Here is a 19,565-nt window from a genome sequence, read left to right on the forward strand (position 1 = left end):
GAGAGAAGGGAGGTGAGGTAGGAGGGGGCAAGGTGATGGAGAGCTCTGAAGTCAAGAGTGAGGAGTTTCTGCTTCCTGCGAAGGTTGATAGGCAACCACTGGAGGTTTTTGAGAAGGGGAGTGACATGCCCAGAACGTTTCTATAGAAAGATCATCTGGGCAGCGGAATGAAGTGGGGAGAGACAGGAGGATGGGAGATCAGAAAGGAAGTATTACAAAAATAACATCACCTATTTGGGATTGAGCAAATTTGGGAATAAATTAGATTTAAGCAGCATCCCAAACAGAGGAGAAAGCATCAGATTTTTAAGGAACAACAGGCACACCTAAGTTCATAAAGAAAAAATGAAAAAGATGAGCAAAAAACCTGCTCAGAACACCTCCCATCCTCCTGTGTTTATACATACAAAATTCCTCATACTAACAGCATATTATAGGGAGAAGGATAATGTGCAGCAGATCATTCATAAAAGGGAAGTTTTAGAAGTGCGCACGATGGCTTGGTGATCATTCCAAGAACAACCTAGCTCTGGAACTAGTTTATCGGAAACATACTGGATGTTCCAGAGGGGGAAATGTGACCAAGTCACAGTGGTTCTGTGGCTTTTTCATACTAAACCCAAAGGATATAGATAAGGAATTCAAAGAGTCCCAGGGCTAGAACGACTGCAGGCAGGATTGCTGAGTTGGAAAAAGTGTAATTCAGGGCACCAATAAATTATTAAAAATAATAATAACAGTGGTATTTGTTAAGCACTTCCCCTGTGCCAGGCATTGTTCTAAATTCTGGGGGAGATGCAAGGTAATTGGGCTGGACACAGTTTCTGTCCCACAGTGGGCTCACAGTCTTAATCCCCATTTTACAGATGAGGGAACTGAGGAACAGAGAGGTCAAGTGACTTGCCCTAAGTCACATAGCAGATAGGGGGTGGAGTCAGGATTAGAACCCAGGTCCTTCTGAATCCCAGGCCCATGCCCTCAGTAGGCCACACCTCTTCTCTATTGAACACTTACTGTGTACAGAGTACTATGCTGTAAAATCCAAGAGAGTTGGTAGACACCAACTCTGCATTTTTACCAATAATCAAGCTGTAGTAAGTTCTAGGAAAATTCTGGAAAGATGGTTTGGGAAAGTGTGGGACAGAAGCAGCATGAAGGAGTGGATAGGGCACAGACCTGCAAGTCAGAAGGTCCTGGGTTAGAATTTCTAGACTGTGTAAACTCTTGAGACTGTAAGATTGTTGTGGGCAAGGAATGTGTCTATTGTTGCACTGTACTCTCCCAAGTGCTCTGTATAGTGCTCCGTGTACAGTAAGCACTCAGTAAATACGACTGAATGAATCCTGCCTCCAAACCTTGTCTGCTGTGTGATCCTGGACAAGTCACTTGACTCCTCTGTGTCTCAGTTATCTATAAAATAGGGATTGAGGCTGTGAGCTCCAAATGGGAAAAGGACTATGTTCAACCTTAGTAACCTGCATCTACCCCAGGGCTTAGTACAATGCCTGGAACATAGAAAGCACTTAATATAACTTTAAAAAACCTCCACTCAGAGATAATGAAATGGCCCAAGTTGACAGAGTTTGAGGTGAAATTTTCTTTTTAAAACAGAATTACACATACAGGAAGAACAGTATCCTAAGCCTTCATCCACCACAAGGAAAGGGATCCTACTGATTCAGTTTCAGAGCCTACTCATTTTTTTTTTTAATGTTTAATTGTTAAGGACTTCCTATGTACCAGACACTATACTAAAGGTTGGGGTAGATAGAAGACAATCAGGATGGACCCAATCCATGTCCCATATGGGGCTCACAGTTTCAATCCCCATTTTACAGAAGAGGTAACTGGGCTGAGAGAGGTTAAGTGACTTGCCCAAGGTCACACAGGAGACAAGTGGTGGAACTGGGATTAGAACTCAGGTCCTTCAGACTTTCAGGCCTGTGCCCTATCCGTTAGGCCAGACTGCTTCTTAGTTTTCCCAACTAATAGGCCAAATGAGGGGGTGGTTCCTTGCATGCTGAAGCCTGCCCACTGGAACCTGGACAGCAGTAAAAAAGCCACTTATTGATTATTGATTATTGATCCAGCTGGACTCACTTGAAAAAGCTAATGGTCAAAGTTCCCATGATCTGTTTTCTCTGCCATTTAGGCTTTAAGAAAACCACCCAAGTTTGTAGTCTACATTCCTACATGTTTTTCATAAAAAAAGTCACACACACACACACACACACACACTCTTTTAGAAAGGGCCAATCCATACTTGTAAAAGTCTTCATAGAATCTGCCTTCATGATCCTGTCGAATTGAAGCTCGATGTATTTCTGGAAACTCATCTGAAATATAGAAAGCATGCTGATTAGAGAAAGGATTCCCACTTTCTCCATCCCTTCCCTATAGCAAAAATAAAAGGTCATCATATTCAGTTTCAAAATGAATTAGGGTGCCAGTCTAAGTACTTTGTGAGGTGGAGAAAAAATAAAAAATGCACTTATAATGTTGCCCATGAGTTTTCTCAGTACCTTTTTCTTTCATATTCCCATCAGGGGACCCAGAGCAAGCAGTCAAATAAGAGTGAACCTCAAAATTTCATTGCTTATCTGCGTAAGGACTCCCCTAGTCATTACGGGGAAAAGCTTTTTCACTGGCAGTGGTGTGGAGAACAAACAAAAGAACAAAGGATAGAGAGATGGGATGCAGGACAATGGAAGAATATTATTCCTCACTAATAAGGTTCCTCACCTACTGATTTTGCATCATAGAAGGTCCTAGAGAATAGCACCACTGTGACTTCGTGACTACAATTCTTTTCCTGTTTCAAGAGAAAAATGGAAAGGTTGGCAAGAACTCAAAATGATTCCAAACAAATGTACCAATAAATTATCTTCATTTAGCACATGTAGAATGCTCCATTTCTTATGTATACAAAAGCTGCAGAGTCGGTTATAAATGCTGAGTTTGGGGTGGTTTCATTTTACCAGGTAATCTACTAGCTGGGCTTTTGGGAATTTGAATCATCTATACGGTACTTGATTGAGGCAAAATAGTGGCTAAAGAATACCGGGACATATAGCAACAAATATAAAGCCCCAGTGCAGCCAGATGTTTGACCCTAAGATTTCCTGCACCTAGGTGAAGGAGCAAGAAAATGGGCCAAGGGAAAACGGCAATGCTCTTGTAGGAACTCCTAGCATAGGTATGACACAGGTGGATTTATATTCCAATAATTTACTTGGCGCTCCTAAAGTTTCTCTCTTAACCCAACTTGGAGATGGATGGCAAGTGGAGATACACAGATTAGCCTAATGTTATACTTTGTCACAGACCCGATAACCAAGCACCGTACTCAAAACAAGCTTAAAATAGATCCTAAAGTGAATCTCAGAACAAATGATTTTTAATAAAAATTATAATAATTATGGTAGGTGTTAAGTGCTTATATGCCAAGCACTGTTCTAAGCACTGGGGTAGATACAGAGTAATCAGGTTGTCCCTCGTGGAGCTCACAGTATTCATCCCCATTTTACAGATGAGGGAACAGGCACAGACAAGTGAAGTGACCCAAGCTACAGCTTTCCCTGACTAAACCCTCATTTCCTCTTTTCTCTACATAACCCTGATTTGTTTCCTTTATTCACCCTTCCCTTAGTCCCACAGAACTTATATACATATTTGTAATTTTTTTTATATTAAATTCTGCCTCCCCCTCTAGACTATAAACTCACTGTGGGCAGGGAAATGTGTCTACCAACTCTTGCTTTTTGTACTCTCCCAAGCGCTTAGTAAAATGCTCTGCACACAGTAAACACTCAATACAACTGGTTGATTCTGCCTCTTGAAACTTTCAGATGACTCCGCATGCCTGTTATTTATATGATTCAGAATATTTAAAATCTAGAGATAGCAACTTGATTTCAACCAAGAAGGCATCTGTTTGAAGCTTCTGAATGCAAAACTGCCCAAGTACATATTTTTTTAGCTGCATCAAATTTCACTTAAATGCAACAAAGTTCTCCAGTCAGCATACCTTCCACTTAGTAAAGAGATCAGCAAGAAAACCATTCACAGCTTTCTCAAAATACAGGTCTCCTGCAAAGAAACAACAGCACAAGATAAAAGAACTTCTGAATTTCTCTGAGCACAAAATTGAGAGGAACAGGGCTATCCTGGATCCCCAATGTCTATATTCAATCAAAAGAGACAAATATTCTATTAGAACAAACAACGCTGAACTTAATAAGGTTCAGAGCAAAAGGTGAACAGAAGTTATAAGATAATAAAAATGGAAAGAGACAGCATTTTCCCATTGTTATTTGTCCCTGGACTTTAGTCTTCCGAGTCAGGAGCTAGAGATAAGTTTGTGCAGAAAGTGATACATTAATCAGAGAAGCCAAACAAAAGTTTCTCCACCCCACAAAATTCATAACCCACCGTAAAAAATAACTTACCATAAATATCAAAATCCCACATTTCACAGCTCATCTGGATAAATATATAGACCATAGCTGAAGTTGAGCGGAACACCACCTTAAAAAAAAGTGTTGGAATAAGAAAACAAGTTAAAGGATTATACAGGGGGGTTTAAAGAAAGCTTTACAAATAATCCCTCACATGTCCATGAAGAAGACGTTGGGTGAAGAAAGTGGTTATTTCATGTGGTAGTTCCCTAGCAGAGATGGGGGACCCAGCATCAGCAGGGAGAATAGCAGGAAAACCACCATCTCTGTCCTAAAGAAATGGACCAAAAGAAGGAATTTTATTTTAAAAAAAAACAAAACACTTTCCTTCCTGGGAGGCAGCTAGAGCAAATGGGGTTGGACAACCAAGTAAGATTTTATTCCTAAATCTGTACTACACGAAAACAATATTAGTTGCATGCTGCAATTTCAACATTAGAGGACATTAATAAAATTAAACTTTGGCAAAGTTATACTGAACATTTCACTGACTAAAGGATGTTAAGTCCTGCAGAGCATGAGCCAAGGCTGTTTTTCTGTTTCAAAGATAATCTGTACATTTTATCAACTCATAAATCCTATTGCTTCCACAATGTTTAAAACAGTGCAAATTATTAATGTTTTGCCAAGGCTCCATGACTATTCAATAAATCTAACAGATATTCACCTGTGGAAGATTACAGAATTTTAATCAAGCCATTAGGTTTATTTGAATTTGAGCTACTGTCCAGGTACTGTTCTTTATTATATTATCTGATTTGGGAAATAAGCTCCATTTAGAAAATTCATGCCTTACCCTAACTTGGGCAGTCAAATGTGTGCTTTTGAATGTTCCACATAAGTAAAAGAAAGAACCTTTCACTTTCCACCTGGATATATTAGCTAAAATACAAAAGGACTTTCAGAAATTTTACTTTCATCTTGTGATTCTGCAGAGAAATCAAAGCTTAAATATTTATATAAAGAAAATGAAAAGTTTCCATTCCTTTCCAGGTGGAACTACCTAACCACAAACATGACAGTGGCTGAGAATACTCACCTTATCTATCTACTCTCATACCTGTTAATGCCCAACTCCCTGTCCTTGTTTCTCCCAAGTCAACCCCCTATCTGTACCTCATTCTTGACTCTCCTGCCTCTCTTGCCATGCTCACGCTTTTTCCCCATCTTAGAATTCCCACTCTCCTCAAAACAGGTAGACCCCAGCTCTCCCCACACTGAAATCCCTCCTTTAAAACAGGAAAAAAAAATGCTATTTAAGCAGTGTGACCTAGTGGATAGAGCCCAGGCTTAGGAGTCAAAAGGACTTCGTTTCTAATCTCAGTTCCGCCACAGGGTTCTGTGTGACCTTGGGCAAGTCACTTCACTTCTCTATGCTTCAGTTACCTCATCTGTAAAATGGGATTAAGAATGTGAGCCCCTTGTGGGACATGGACTGTGTCCAACCTGACTACACTGTATCTACCCCAGCACTTAGTACAGTGCCAAAAAAAGTGCTTATTTTGTGGCAGACACTGTACTAAGCACTGTGGGTAGATCCAAGGTAATGCAAAGTAACCACATGGGGCTCACCATCTTAATCCCCATTTTATTAATAATAATAATAATAATAATGATGGCATTTCTTAAGCGCTTACTATGTGCAAAGCAGTGTTCTAAGCGGTGGGGAGGATACAAGGTGATCAGGTTGTTCCACATGGGGCTCATAGTCCTCATCCCCATTTTACAGATGGGATAACTGAGGCCCAGAGAAGTTAGGTGACTTGCCCAAAGTCACACAGCTGACAAGTAGCTGAGCCAGGATTTGAACCCATGACCTCTGACCCCCAAGCCCAGGCTCTTTCCACTGAGCCACGCTGCTTTATCTTTTACAGATGAGGCAGCTGAAGCACTGACGTGCCCAAGACCACAAAGCAGATAAGTGTGGAGCCAAGATTAGAACCCAGGTCCTCTGACTTCCAGTAGACCACACTGTTCCAAAAATCATTACCTGAATAATTTCCCCACCACCCCAAGCCACATGATCTTTTCAGCCAACTTCATCACTTATGAATTTAATTTGCATCCTCCTTACTTGGCATGCTTATTTATATGTCTGCTCAATTTACTTTGACCACTCGTGTTATAAATACTTCTATGATTGCTTCCCCCATTAGAGTGCAAGTTCCTTCTAAGACAGGAACATATCACTTCACCATTCTGTGCTTCCCATCACCTCAATAAATGCTGTTATTCCTACTGTTAATATTATTACTACTCAACCAACACAGCTGTTTCACATAACAGCCCTGCAACTTCAAAATTTCTGGTTCCAGTACTGTGAAACACATGAGGAAAAAATTATAGCTCAAAAAGGAAAAAAAAAACAATCTTACCCTTGTGTCCTCACTGATGTACCCACACATGACCTTTTCACTTTTAACCCAAAGTTCACCAGCCTGTGCCCTGAAAACAAAGCACAAAAAGATATTTTCCGGAAAATGCCTATCAGATCACAGAGAGATGGAAGCTGGCAGCTCCCACTCTATACACTCCTCTGCAACTGTCTTAATTAACTGTTGTAGAGTTGTTGTAAACCCAGAGATGCCAGAGTTTATGGACAGAAGATGCATATGTTTCCAGGGAAGAAAACAATTCACTGATGAGTAAATAATGAATGTTTAAGTGACGGCACATCAAGTCAACAAATGTTAAGTCACTGACATCCACATCAAAACAAATCACCACCAAGCCTGACCATTGCCAGATTTTCTGACACCTGACAGCTTTAGACTAGGGAGGGCTCAGAATGGTCTGGGTGGTGCATGGAAGTGTCAGCTTTTCTTTTTGAGTACGAGGGTGGAAAGGAGGCAGGTATTTTCAGAGGGATTGGGATGGGGAGGAGACAGGCTTCCAAGAACTAATAGGTCAAAAAAGTCAGCATTTTTGGTCATTTCCGCCTCGATGGAAACTCCCAGATCTCCGATAAAGACAGGATGAGCAAGTCTGGGAGTCTAGCTGAACAGCTATGGGGACGTTTACCCTCCGCAGAATGGGAACCTAGAGTTTTGCCCTCAAAGTCTGATCCATGTTGGACCATTCCTCATTCGTTTAACGGGGAAAATTTTGTTAATATGTGACCTTTCAATTTTGACTTGGTCATTTACAAGTTTTTTTGAGTTCTGATCAAAAGTTGGATTTTTTTCAGTGATTGGTTGTCTAGCCCTCCTCTGTACTAAAACATGATCCAAATGAATATTCCTTTGCATCAGTATATGGGAAACTAATTGTGGCTCCAGAAGGCTAATAAGAGTCAACCAAATTTAGGAGAATGTTACCATTCAATGGGAAATGGGAGGGCTAAATGTTCAGAGACCCAAATCGGGAATCAAATCAAAGGACCTGAGCTCTAGTTCCAACTCCATCAGAAATTTGAAGTTTGACCTTGGGCACTTTCTTTACCAGCTTCCATGCTTCCGTTTTCATGCCACAAGTGCTGCAAAAACGGAGCTATGTTCCTATTGTCAGAGTTGAAAACCCTTGAGTTGTCAATTAAATATTGTGCTTAGCAATGAGAGTGGGAGCTGGAATGAGAAATAGCCCTTCTACCAATTGGCGGTGAGTTGCTGATTAGTGATAAGCTAAGGGAGAGGGGAAGGCAGAACTCTTTTGGTTTTGCAGTACAGACCAGAGAGGGCGGTGGGGGTAGAAGGGTGGGACAGCGAAAGCTCACTCTATTTCCTTGACCCAAACAAAGCACTTCTCAGTGGAAGGCACTTGGACACCCTTTGCCCATTACAAACCCATGCTTTGTACTTTTCACTCCCCTCAAGGTAACCTACTCAAGGTGCTTCATTCTTACCTCTCCCATCACTAAATCCTTGATCCAGCCCTTCCTCCTGCCTTGGAATCACCAGTCCACAGCTCTCCCATCTCTAAAGCCTACAAGCTCTTCCAGGAGGCCTTCACAGATTAATATTTCTTTTTTCTCAAGCCATATCCCCTTTTACCATTTTAGCACTTCTGTGCCAATTATGCATTTATGTACTCAATGTGCTTCTCGAATACGTTGACTTTCACGCCCTACTATTTGAGCACTTACTCCAGGATTTATCCATTTTTCCTCTCCCCTTTCTGCAAATTATTCTGTATGTCTCTCTCGCTAGACTATAAATTCCTCGAGGTTAAGGCTTGTGTCTTCATACTCTCTCAAGCACTTAGTACAGTGTTTGGGGTTGTTTTAATGGTATTTATAAAGCACTTTCTATGTGCCGGGCACTGTAATAAGCATTAGGTAGAGACAAGTTAATCGAGTTGGACCCAATCCATATCCCATGTGGGGCTCACAGTCTTAATCCCCATTTTACAGACAAGACATCTGAGGCACAGGTAAATTAAGTGACTTGCCCAGGGTCACACAGCAGGCAAGTGGAGGAGCTGGGATTAGGCCAGTGCTCTTTCCACTAGGCCATTCTGCTTCTCGGCATTCTATAAATACTATTATTCTTTATTGATTGAATGACACCCGGGTCCCTGGCACTTCTGAGAAGCTCTGCATCAGCAGATCATCAAATTGATCATTTAGGATTCTTTCTCATAATGAAGTGCTCAATAAATATGATGGATTGGGTCTAATGGCAACCTCGTGGCCAATACCTGCGGAATTCAAAAAAACACTGATCCCTACCATCTTAATCCTTTTGGGTAACTGTTCCTCTTCAGCACAATTTCCTAGCCCCATGTACATGCAAAAGAATACTAACGGTGCAGTACTCACCGAATGCCTGCAAATTCCACCTTTTGAGTAATGTAGGCACACGTGCTAACCTAAGAGAAGAGAGGTATCAGACACAACAATGACCCAAAGGAGAAAAACCAGAGACCAAAACAGCTCTATACTTTCAAACTTTCTTATATAACCCAGAGAAGTCCCAACTCAAATAGCATGCTTCCCACAGAAATCTCTCACTTCCCACAAAATACAGCTGGGTCTGGAATAGGAGTGGGCAGAAAGAAAATTAAAAATTTATCAACAATTCAGAAAAGGTCTGAGCCAAATGGAGACTAAAGTAATTTGATCCAAAGACTATTCAAGATGTTTATAACATATTTGTCTCCTGATAGATTAGTTGGACAAAAGTCTGAAACTGAACAGAAGTCTATTTCTCTTCTCAGAAGCACTAAGTACACCACTCTGTCCACAATAAATGATCAGTACAATGATTGTTTGTTCAGTATGTACATGGTCCCCCAACATCGCAACAGTTTTTGTGTGATCACTTTTAATCCCACCCTACCTCACCTCATTAATCTCCTACTTCAGCCCAACTCACACTCTCCATTCCTCTAGGCTCAGTGTATTCACTGTGCCCCGATCTCGTTTATCTCACTGTTGACCTCCTTCCCATGTCTTCCCCTTAGATTGGAACTCCCTCCCCTTCCATATATGCCAGACCACCACCTCTCCAACTTTATTCATTTAATTCACTCAATCGTATTTATTGAGAGCTTACTCTGCACAGAACACCGTACTAAGTGTTTGGGAGAGTACATGCAACAGTAAACAGTCACATTCCCTGCCCAATACGAGCTTACAGTCTAGAGAGGGGGAGGAGGACATCAATACAAATACATAAAATTACAGATATGGACATAAGTGCTGTGGAGCTGGGAATGGGGGAAGAGCAAAGGGAGCAGGTCAGGGCGGCGCAGAAGGGAGCGGGAGATGAGGAAAAGTGGGGCTTATTCTGGGAAGGCCTATTGGAGGAGATGGGACTTCAATAAGGCTTTGAAGGTGGAGGAGAGTATTTGTCTGTCAGATTTGAGGAGGGAGGGCATTCCAGGCCAGAGGAAGGACGTGAGCGAGGGGTCAGAGGCGAGACAGGAGAGATCAAGGCACAGTGAGATTAGCACTAGGGGAGCTTTGGGCTGGGTTGTACAGAAGTGACTAGAGGTAAGAGGGAACAAGATGGTGGAGTGCTTTACAAGCCAATGGTAAGGAGTTTTTGTTTGATGCTGAGATGGATGGGCAACCACTGGAGTTTTTTAGGAGAAGGGTGACATGACCTGAACATTTTTGCAGAAAAATGATCCAGGCAGTAAAGTGAAGTGTGGATTTGAGTGGGTTGAGACAGAAATCTGGGAGGTCAGCAAGGAGGCCGATGCAATAATCCAGGCTGGATAAAATGAGAAAGGTCCCATCTCCTCCAAGAGACCCTCCCTGATTAAGCCGTCTTTTCCCCGGAAGGCTCTCTCTTCTAAGTTGTCTACGCACTTTATCCTGTGACCTTTGGACATCTGATATTCACCCCATCCCCAACCCCACAGCACTTATGTATATATCTTTAAAATGCATATTACAAATTATTTATTCATATCAATGTCTGTCTCCCTCTCTAGACTGTAATAACGTACGGGGTAGGGAACACTAATTCTGTTGTACTGTATTCTCCCATGCTCTTAGTATAGTGCTCTGCACATAATAAGCACTCAGTAAATATAATTAACTGATCAGAGTAAACCCTTAAGAAGGCCTGACGACTAGTTCAAAATGGAACCTTCAAAGCTGTGATGTACTTGAATTTTCTCAATATTCTTTGGATTTTTCTTCCAATCTATGGCTTCTCTCACACTCAGTCAAATAATTAGAAGGAAAAAAAAGTGCCAGTGCCTTCCTTTCGATTCAAGAGTTCAAGATTGAGGACACCTTCAGGGCTTACCAAACTTTTCTTCAACCGCCACATATCACCTCGTCCAATATACTGATCCTTAAATGTCAGTTCCACCAGGTCAAGTGTCACCTCCTGAAAGGGATTTGTGCACATTTTATACTGTGTTTCCATCCTGGGGTCCTAACATCTGTTCCAGTCACGGAAAAGCGCTTTTCCTAAGCAAACAGCTTTCACACATAAATTATATGAGAAACCCATCTACACTCCAAGAGGCCTTCCCTGACTAAGCCCTCATTTCCCTTATTTGCCCTCCCTTTTACATCACCTACCCCCCCTTTAATTATTTTGATACTCACCCCAGCCCCACAGTACTTATGTGCATATCTTTATACCCTGTCATTTCCTCTCTTTGTAATTTATTTTAGTGTCTATCTCTCCCTTTAATTTGTAAAATCCTTGTGGGCAGGGATTACCTCTACCAACTCTATTTTACTGTACTTTCCCAAGTGCTTAGAACAGTACTCTGCATACAGTAAGCCTTCAGTAAAAACCACTATTGATCACAGGTGGGGAAAACTTCACCAGCCAGGCTCATTGGGATAATATACCCTGTTGTGGGCAGGGAATGTGTCTACCAACTCCGTTACATTGTACTCTCCAAAATGCTGCACACAGTAAGCACTTAATAAATATGATTGATTGATTAAAGCCAAAGCTCCCCTGAACCTGAATCAAGAAGCCTCTTCTGGCTTCTACTCTGATCTATAACCCAGAATAGGTGTTCTAAAAATGAATATGTGCAGGAAGCTCTTCAGAGTATTTTGGAGGGTGCTAAATATATTATCCAAACTGGGAGCAAGGCTAATTCAGATAATTAGCATTTCTTCTCTACTACCTGAATGTTCAAGCTCAGTTTCAGACGGTGTTTGATCCATTTTTCCCCCAAAAACCTTTTTTTGAGATTATCTGAACTAGTCTAGTATAAATTTCTACTGTACAATTATTATTGTGGCTTTCAAAGCAAGTGTGCATATTCAATCCCCTTTTCCTGAGGTTTGGTGCTGAAAAAGAGTACAATCTTGGCAATTCTTTAAGAACAACTGAATTTCTAGCTCAGAAGACTCACCTTAGGGTCAACAACATTCACATAAACATCCTGATACGGTCTCAGTCGAAACACTTGAGTTACTGTCTGATCCACGCTGATTGTTTCTGACAAAAAGAAGAAAGGTGGATTAGAGGCAAGCACAATTTGAAGTTGCCATTTAAATGCAGGCCTCAATCTTAAATCCCCTTCTGAGGGTCAGAAACATCCTCTCAGTGAGGTTGGAAAAATCCCAGGCCTATTACCTGACTCAAACAGATATCAGAAGCAGAAATATCTCAGATATTGCATAATTGTATGTCATGAGTTCCTACCAGAAGAAATAACAGAGGGAAAAGATAGCGAGGGAAAGACAAATAGGGAACACAGGACAAAATAAAACACCTTTAATTTTTTTTCCACAAATCCTCCTAGAAAGATGAACTGAGGGAGGGAAAAAGCAGAAATGAAGGCTTTTTTTTTTAATTTTTAGACTGGCTCTTTACTGTTTTCTACATGGTCCTTTCTCCAGCTGTATGGTGAGGCGGATCTAAGTCACGATTAACATGGGTCTCAATTTTGTAAGTGAACAAATTTCCTCAGATTCAGGGCCACAGGTCCCAAATTTAAATCCCACATCACCTAAACAAATAAATAAAATACACATTAGCCCTCTCTACTCTGACCCCCTATTCTCACCAAATCTCTTTGGTGGCACATAACCCAAAGACATTTGGTGCCCCTTCTCTCTCTCTCTCCCTCAGGTTTCCTCTAGAATCTAATCTCTTCTCAGGTAGAAGTCATGGTCGCCTGACTGGATCTTGGTGACTTCATATGCCTACTTTGCTTTGGGTCAGTGTTGCTCTTCACCCTTAACTAGTCTTAATAAAAAGGCTAACCTTTCCAGCAATAAGACCCACCAGATTTAATCATATCCTTTCTCCTATTTTCTGAGATGCAGGAAAATAAATTCTGAATTTCTGATGGTAATCTGCTTAATGTGGGGTCCTTAACACTCAGATCTTAACATCAGCATGTAGACTGGTTTTTGAGAAATTGTGTGCTAGTGAAATTTTAGAAATTCAAAATAATTCCCCAAACAGCTTATTAACTGCTGACTGGACACTAAAATGCAGGCATTACCTCTAATCCTAACGTCAGTGTTACTTGACTCATCCTATGAAAATCCAAGTAACAAAAACCCGTAAATAGGAACATTGCTGTTTTCTTGTTAAAATTCCAAAGTAAATCGCTTATGTTTAAGATCACTTAACTTCTGATATACTACCACCCACGAGTAAGAAAGAAACTTACCTTTCTGTAAGTCCTCCTTAAGAGATTTCACCTGCAGTAGCAGAGGGCTGAAGCACAAGGGAGAAAAATTATGAAATTTCCATAAGACTCTTCTCTACATAATTAAAGCATCCTGCTTCCACAGGTGGAAACAGAATGATGGGCTGGATGGACTAATGGACTGACCCGATGTTATATTTCATTTGTTCTTAAAAACAAAAGTTCTGTAACCACGGCATATGCAACCCAACTAGTGAAGTACTAAGCAACTGGGAAAGATCTTCTAAAAACCTAGATATTCCAGGGAAAGAGTCTTTCATTTGAACTAGTCAGCCTTGGTTAATCTGGGAACAGTTTAGGTAAATAGGACTCTACATTTATAGCAGTTTTGCCAAATTAAAAAAAAAAGAGAGAGAGAAAGAATCTCCTCGAAACACTGGACATTTCATCGACAGCAGCACTGCTCATCCCCAGGGCTGCTTCGAGATATTTTGGTTCTCTATGTTACAGGCCAGGGAAAGCATGTGAACCACGGAGGGGAGAAGTCCAGAAGAATGAGGAACTTCCAGCCAAATGACCCCTTGGGCAATTCCCTAATTTAACTATATGGCTGTCTGTCCCTCCCTGACAAAGGAAACTGGACAAAAGGACACCTTTAATTGTCATCCATAGTGGATCTCATCCATCTCACTGCCGACCCATTTCCCACATCCTCTCCCTAGTCTGGAACTCCCTCCCTATTCATATTCACTCATCATTCAATCACATTTATTTTATTGAGTGCTGTGTGCAGAGCACTGTATAAGCACTTGGGTGAGTACAATTAACAATAAACAGATACGTTCCCTGTTCACGCTACTCTCTCCAACTTCAAAACACTACCAAGGTCCCATCTCTTCCAAAAGGCCTTCCCCGATTAAGCCCTCTTTTCCCCAGCTTGCTCTCCCTTCTGCATCATTTAAGCTCTTCAATCTGTGATCTTAGGACACTTGATATTCGTCCCATCCTCAACCCCACAGCACTTATGTACATATCTTTAAATTATATACTGCAAACTACTTACTCATATTAATGTCTTTCTCTCCCCTAGACTGTAAAATCATTATGGGCAGGGAACGTGTCTGCTACTTCTGTTATATTGTACTCTCCTAAGTGCTTAGTACAGTGCTCTGCGCATAGTAAGTGCTCAATAAATACAATTGATTGATTGGGTACATTTAGGAAAACAAGGAATGCTGAACACCCTTTGGAAAACACACCTGAACACCATCTTTTGCCTTTCAAAACCATAAGCCCTTTAAGTAAGCCGACTGCATGGCTTACTTTTATTGACTGTTCCCAAGCATGCAGGAAAAATGCTCTGCACACAGAAAGAGCCCAGTAAATGCTGCTGCTGCTGAAAACACCTCCAGAAGCTGAAATGTTTTTATTCAGAAGCAAATGCTTAATATTGGAGTAAAAAAGGCTAGTTAAGCATTGATAGGTCAAAGGTTTTCATCTCCTACAGAGCTCTGGAGGTCAATGACTCACCTGTACTCATCATTAGGGTGTGCAATTTCCACAATGTCTCCCAGTTTAATCTGTGGAAAGACTTTGGGGTTCACCATCAGCTCATCATCTGAAAGACAAATCCAGCAGTTCTAATATGGGAAATACTTTTCTTCTCCAAGCACTAGGCATAATTAAGCATGGGAGTACAGATTAAGTTCTTCTAAAAGGCTGAGGTGGCATTCTTGCAAAACTCCAAATTACAAAAACTCAAACTGTACTAGTCACCGTGTCTCTCTAGCCATTGACCTCGTGCTCACACCCTTGCTCCTGCCTGGAAGTCGCTTCCCCCTTCACATCTGTCAGACCACTCCTCTCTCCCTTTCAAAAGTCCTAGCAAAATCACATCAGCTCCAGGAGGTCTTCCTTGATTAATCTCTCAACTCCCACTCCACCCTATCACATCTAAACTTCCACTTCATCTACTAATCACTTAGATACTCACCACCCCAACCCTGTAGTACTGATGTACGTATCATTAAACTCTGTTGCTTTATTTTTTCTGTCTCGCCCCCTTGCTAGATTATAAACTCCCCGAGGGCACAAACTGTGTCTACTAACTTTACTGAACTCTCCCAAGCATTCAGTACAGTGCTTTGCACAGAATATGCACTCTATAAATATGTGCGTACACAACAAACTATATCTTCCAAAAACATGGCCAATAGCATTCACACAGGCTTCCACTCTCAAATGTTCCTTAATTCCCTAACAGTATTCTGCCCGAAATTTTTCGTGAAACTGAATATATCCAATTTTATCTTGGGGTGCATCCAAAATATTTAGGGAGAAAAAGGTTTCAAATGAATCTTGTCTAAAGGGAAAAAAAAAAGATCTGTCCCCCAGAATAAATTGAGAATCAAACTGATGATGATAATGTGTTTACCTGCCCTCAAGGTAAACTCGTTGTGGACAGGGAATGCATCTGTTCATTGTTATAGTGTACTCTCTAAAGCCCATAGTAGAGTGTGCTTTGCACACGATAAGCGCTCAATAAATACAATGAATGAATAAATGAATGACCCTGCAAAAACTTCTCTGTTATTCATGCAACTCAGCAGAGGACTGACTCTGGTCTCTCTCTGTCCAGATTCTCTCCCTTCTCTTGTGTTTGCTTTTTTTTAAATGGCATTTGCTAAGCGATTACTATGTGCCAGGTACTGTATTAAACACTGGGGTAGATTCAAGCTAATCAGGTTGGACACAGTCCTTGTTTCTCATGGGGCTCACAGTCTTAATCCCCATTTTACAGATGAGGGAACTGAGGCACAGAGAAGTTAAGTGACTTGCCCAAGGTCTCAGAGTAGACAAGTGGCGGAGCTGGAATTAGAACCCGGTCCTTCCGACTCCCAGGCCCGTGCTCTATCCACTAGACCACGCGGCCTCAGTCTAAACTTCTCCAGTCAAAACTTCACTCCGCTGCTCAGAATTTTCTAAATTATTTATTCTGCCCATTTAACTTCACTCCTCAAAATCCCCCAATTACACATTCACCACATCAACGGGGGGAAGGGACTCTGGATCACTGCTAAGGCACTCCATCCCCTCACTTCCTCTATCAGCTCTCTCCCACTACATTTTAGCTCTTGCCCTTATTCCCAAATCCACTCTTTCCTTTCCACCCATATAGTCATGACCCTGGTTCAGGCACCCCTCATATTCTGGCTTGACTACTACATTAGCCTTCTCGTTGGTCTCCTTACTTTCAGCCTTTCCCCTCTTCCGTCTCTACTTCACTCTGCTGCTCACCCCATCCTCAAACACTTCCAATGTTTTTTTCCCTTTATCTTTGTGGCAAACAGAAACTCCTGACCACTGGCTTTAAGACCCTCCAGGAATAATAATAATGATGGTATTTGTTAAGTGCTTAACTATGTGCCAGGCACTGTACTAAAGCGCTGACAATCTCTCTCACACACACTATTCACTCTCTTCTAGGCTACTCTAATACACACCCTTCATTCTTCCCAACCTAACTTGTTCACAATACCTCGTTCTTGACGTACATCCCTCTAATTCTTTGCTGACTCCCTTTATCCTGCATGCAACACTTTCCCCTTGCAGATCCGGCACACCACAGGTCTTGCCATCTTCAAAGCCCTCCTGACAACTCTGTCTGCCAGGCTTCTTTATTAAGACTGTAGGCTCTTTGAGGGCAAGGATATTATCTCGATCACTCTGTTTGCAGGCAACCCAAAATACACAAACCCCCATCCACCCAGGATTCAAACCCAGGATTTGGAGTAACACCAAAATTCCTGCCAGACAGTGGGGTAAGAGTTTCACAAACTGTGGATCTGCGATGAGCCAGTACCTACCAGACTCTGAGAGACTTTTAAGTAAATGTGTGTTTAGCTGATTCGCAGAGGAAATAGGAGAGAAAACGGGGGGGGGTGGGGAGAGAAAGCCAAGGGCCATTGGCCACTGTGGAGAATCTTTTAGGGGCACCTGATGCTATCTAGTTGATTTTGAAAGCCCGACGCAACACAGCAATCTCATTTGACAGTTTCAAGTGACGGTGAATACCACAACACAGGTAGCTCAAAGAGTGAATGGATACTGACCACTACCCCCAAAGCCCTTCTTGTGTATAACGAGTTTGTAGACCTTCGTGGTTCTCATCTTGGAGCTGGTGCTTCTCTCAGCTGTTCCAGAGGAAGGATGGAGAGGTCATCTTGTCTTCACTCTGTTAATAGAAAGACATTCCAGCATTTGGTTCTCTGACGGTACTTTTTCCGAATCAGTAAGGGCCTCGGGTTCCACTAGAATTGAGTAATCAACCGCCTCTGGATTAAGCTGCCTGAATTAGGAAGCGGAGAGATTTTTGGATGGCAGTGCTTGGTGGTGACTTCGCCTTATTTACACATGTGCTGCACGTAAACAAGCCAGTAATGTAAGCACCGGGCCAGCTGCAAAGGGTGACCAGGGTGACTTTCCCGACCCTAAAGTCCTTCCTTTCGGGGTTCCCCGCTCGTGCCCTAAGGAAAACGCCTGTGGCTCTAGCAATCAATCACTGGTATTTATTAAACGCTTTCTGTCTGTGGATCGCTGTACTAAACGCTGTGGAAGAAAGTGTGGGAACTTTAATTCGGAATTCCCTCTACTTGCAACCTCAACTGGGAAGGGAAGGGGTCGAACCCGACACCACTTTGCCCAGGGGATGGAAGCCCTCTAAGGACCGGGCTGCTAAGGACCAGTGGGAAGGGGGAAGGGGAGAGAAGGAAGGCAAGGAGGGAGAAGGGAGGGAGAAGGGAGGAGGGAGGGGGGAGGGAGGAGGGAGGAAGGAGGGGGAGGGAGGGGGGAGGGAGGAGGGAGGGAGGGGGGAGGGAGGGGGGAGGCAAAAGGGAGGAAAAGGGAGGGAAAAGGAGGGAGGGGAAGGAGGACGGGAGGAGAGAAGGGGAGAGGGAGGAGAAGGGAGAGGGAGGAGAAGGGAGAGGGAGGAGAAGGGAGGGAGGAGAAGGGAGGGAGGAGGAGGGAGGAGGAGGAAGGGGAGGAGGAGGGAGGGAGGGGAGGAGGAGGGAGGAGGAGGGGGAGGGGGAGGGAGGGAAGGGGAGGGGAGGGAGGGAAGGGGGAGGGGGAGGGAGGGGGGAGGGGGAGGGAGGGAAGGGGAGGGGGAGGGGAGGGAGGGAAGCGGAGGGGGAGGGAGGAAAGGGGAGGGGGATGGAGGAACAGGGAGGAGGAGGGAGGGAAGAAAAGAAGGGAGGGAGGGAAAGGAGAAAGAAGGAGGGGAAGGGAGGGAGGGAGAGCAAGAAGGAGGGAGAGGGAGGGGGGAGGGGAGGAGAGGAGGAGGAGAGGGAGGGAGGGAGAGGGAGGGAGAAGGGAGGAGGGAGAAGGGGAAGAAGGAGAAGGGAAGAAGGAGAAGGGAGAGGGAGAAGGAAGGGAAGGGAAGGAGAAGCGAGGGAGAGGAAAAAAAACAAGGGAGAGGAGAGAAGCAAGGGAGAGGAAGGCGAGGAAAGGGAAGGGGAATGTTGTCCTGAGTGGGGCCCCCATCCCGCCCAGCGCAGGCTCGGCCGCGCCTGGTCCGCAGGCTGCCCCTAGGGGCGCCGCCCCGCCCGGGGGCCTCGCCGCCGCTCCGCTCCGCTCCCGGAGCCCCTCCGCAGGACCAGGGGGCCCGGCCCGGCCCGGCCCGTCCCCCGCCCGCCCGCCCGGCTCCCGCCCGGCCCCCGCCGCACCCACCTCCTCCGGCCCGGACCGGGCCGGGCAGGGCTGAGCCGCCGCCGCACACACCCTGCGGCCCCACAGACCTTGCCGGCCGGGAGCCGCTCCTCCCTCCCTCCTTCCCCCCGCCCGCCCCGGCCGGCACAGAGCCGCTCTATCCCGCACTTCCGCCGCCTCCTCCTCCTCCTCTCTATGACCGGCGCCACTTCCTCATCCGGGGCTCGGGGCGGGAGCGCGCGCGTCACGTTGACGCCGAAGCCCTGCCCCCCCCCCCCCCCCCCCCCCCCCCGGGGCCGCGCCCCACTTGTGGCCTTCTTCAGGATGGCGTCTGTTAATAAGCACTGTTTCTAAGCGCTGGGGAGGATCCAGGGTCAT

The 19,565-nt window shown here is 43.8% G+C and overlaps 1 protein-coding gene across 6 annotated transcripts in view; it reads right to left on the reverse strand.

Annotated features, from left to right (window-relative positions):
• Nucleotides 1-19,290, reverse strand: part of DEPDC5 (DEP domain containing 5, GATOR1 subcomplex subunit) — a 79,701-nt gene extending 60,411 nt beyond the window's left edge. For all 6 annotated transcript variants that reach the window (XM_029054873.2, XM_029054896.2, XM_029054882.2 and 3 more), the window contains exons 1-12: nucleotides 19,209-19,290; nucleotides 17,597-17,718; nucleotides 15,015-15,102; nucleotides 13,506-13,552; nucleotides 12,234-12,319; nucleotides 11,156-11,239; nucleotides 9,214-9,263; nucleotides 6,833-6,902; nucleotides 4,449-4,527; nucleotides 4,028-4,089; nucleotides 2,743-2,812; nucleotides 2,264-2,336 (exon numbers count right to left, since the gene is read on the reverse strand). In XM_029054873.2, the coding sequence (XP_028910706.1) occupies nucleotides 2,264-2,336; nucleotides 2,743-2,812; nucleotides 4,028-4,089; nucleotides 4,449-4,527; nucleotides 6,833-6,902; nucleotides 9,214-9,263; nucleotides 11,156-11,239; nucleotides 12,234-12,319; nucleotides 13,506-13,552; nucleotides 15,015-15,102; nucleotides 17,597-17,654 (767 nt within the window). In that variant the 5' untranslated portion in view covers nucleotides 17,655-17,718; nucleotides 19,209-19,290. The remainder of the gene's footprint in view (nucleotides 1-2,263; nucleotides 2,337-2,742; nucleotides 2,813-4,027; nucleotides 4,090-4,448; nucleotides 4,528-6,832; nucleotides 6,903-9,213; nucleotides 9,264-11,155; nucleotides 11,240-12,233; nucleotides 12,320-13,505; nucleotides 13,553-15,014; nucleotides 15,103-17,596; nucleotides 17,719-19,208) is intronic.
• Nucleotides 19,291-19,565: the final 275 nt, after the last annotated feature.

The sequence above is a fragment of the Ornithorhynchus anatinus genome, chromosome 2, assembly GCF_004115215.2.
Source record: "Ornithorhynchus anatinus isolate Pmale09 chromosome 2, mOrnAna1.pri.v4, whole genome shotgun sequence".
Lineage (NCBI taxonomy): Eukaryota > Metazoa > Chordata > Mammalia > Monotremata > Ornithorhynchidae > Ornithorhynchus > Ornithorhynchus anatinus.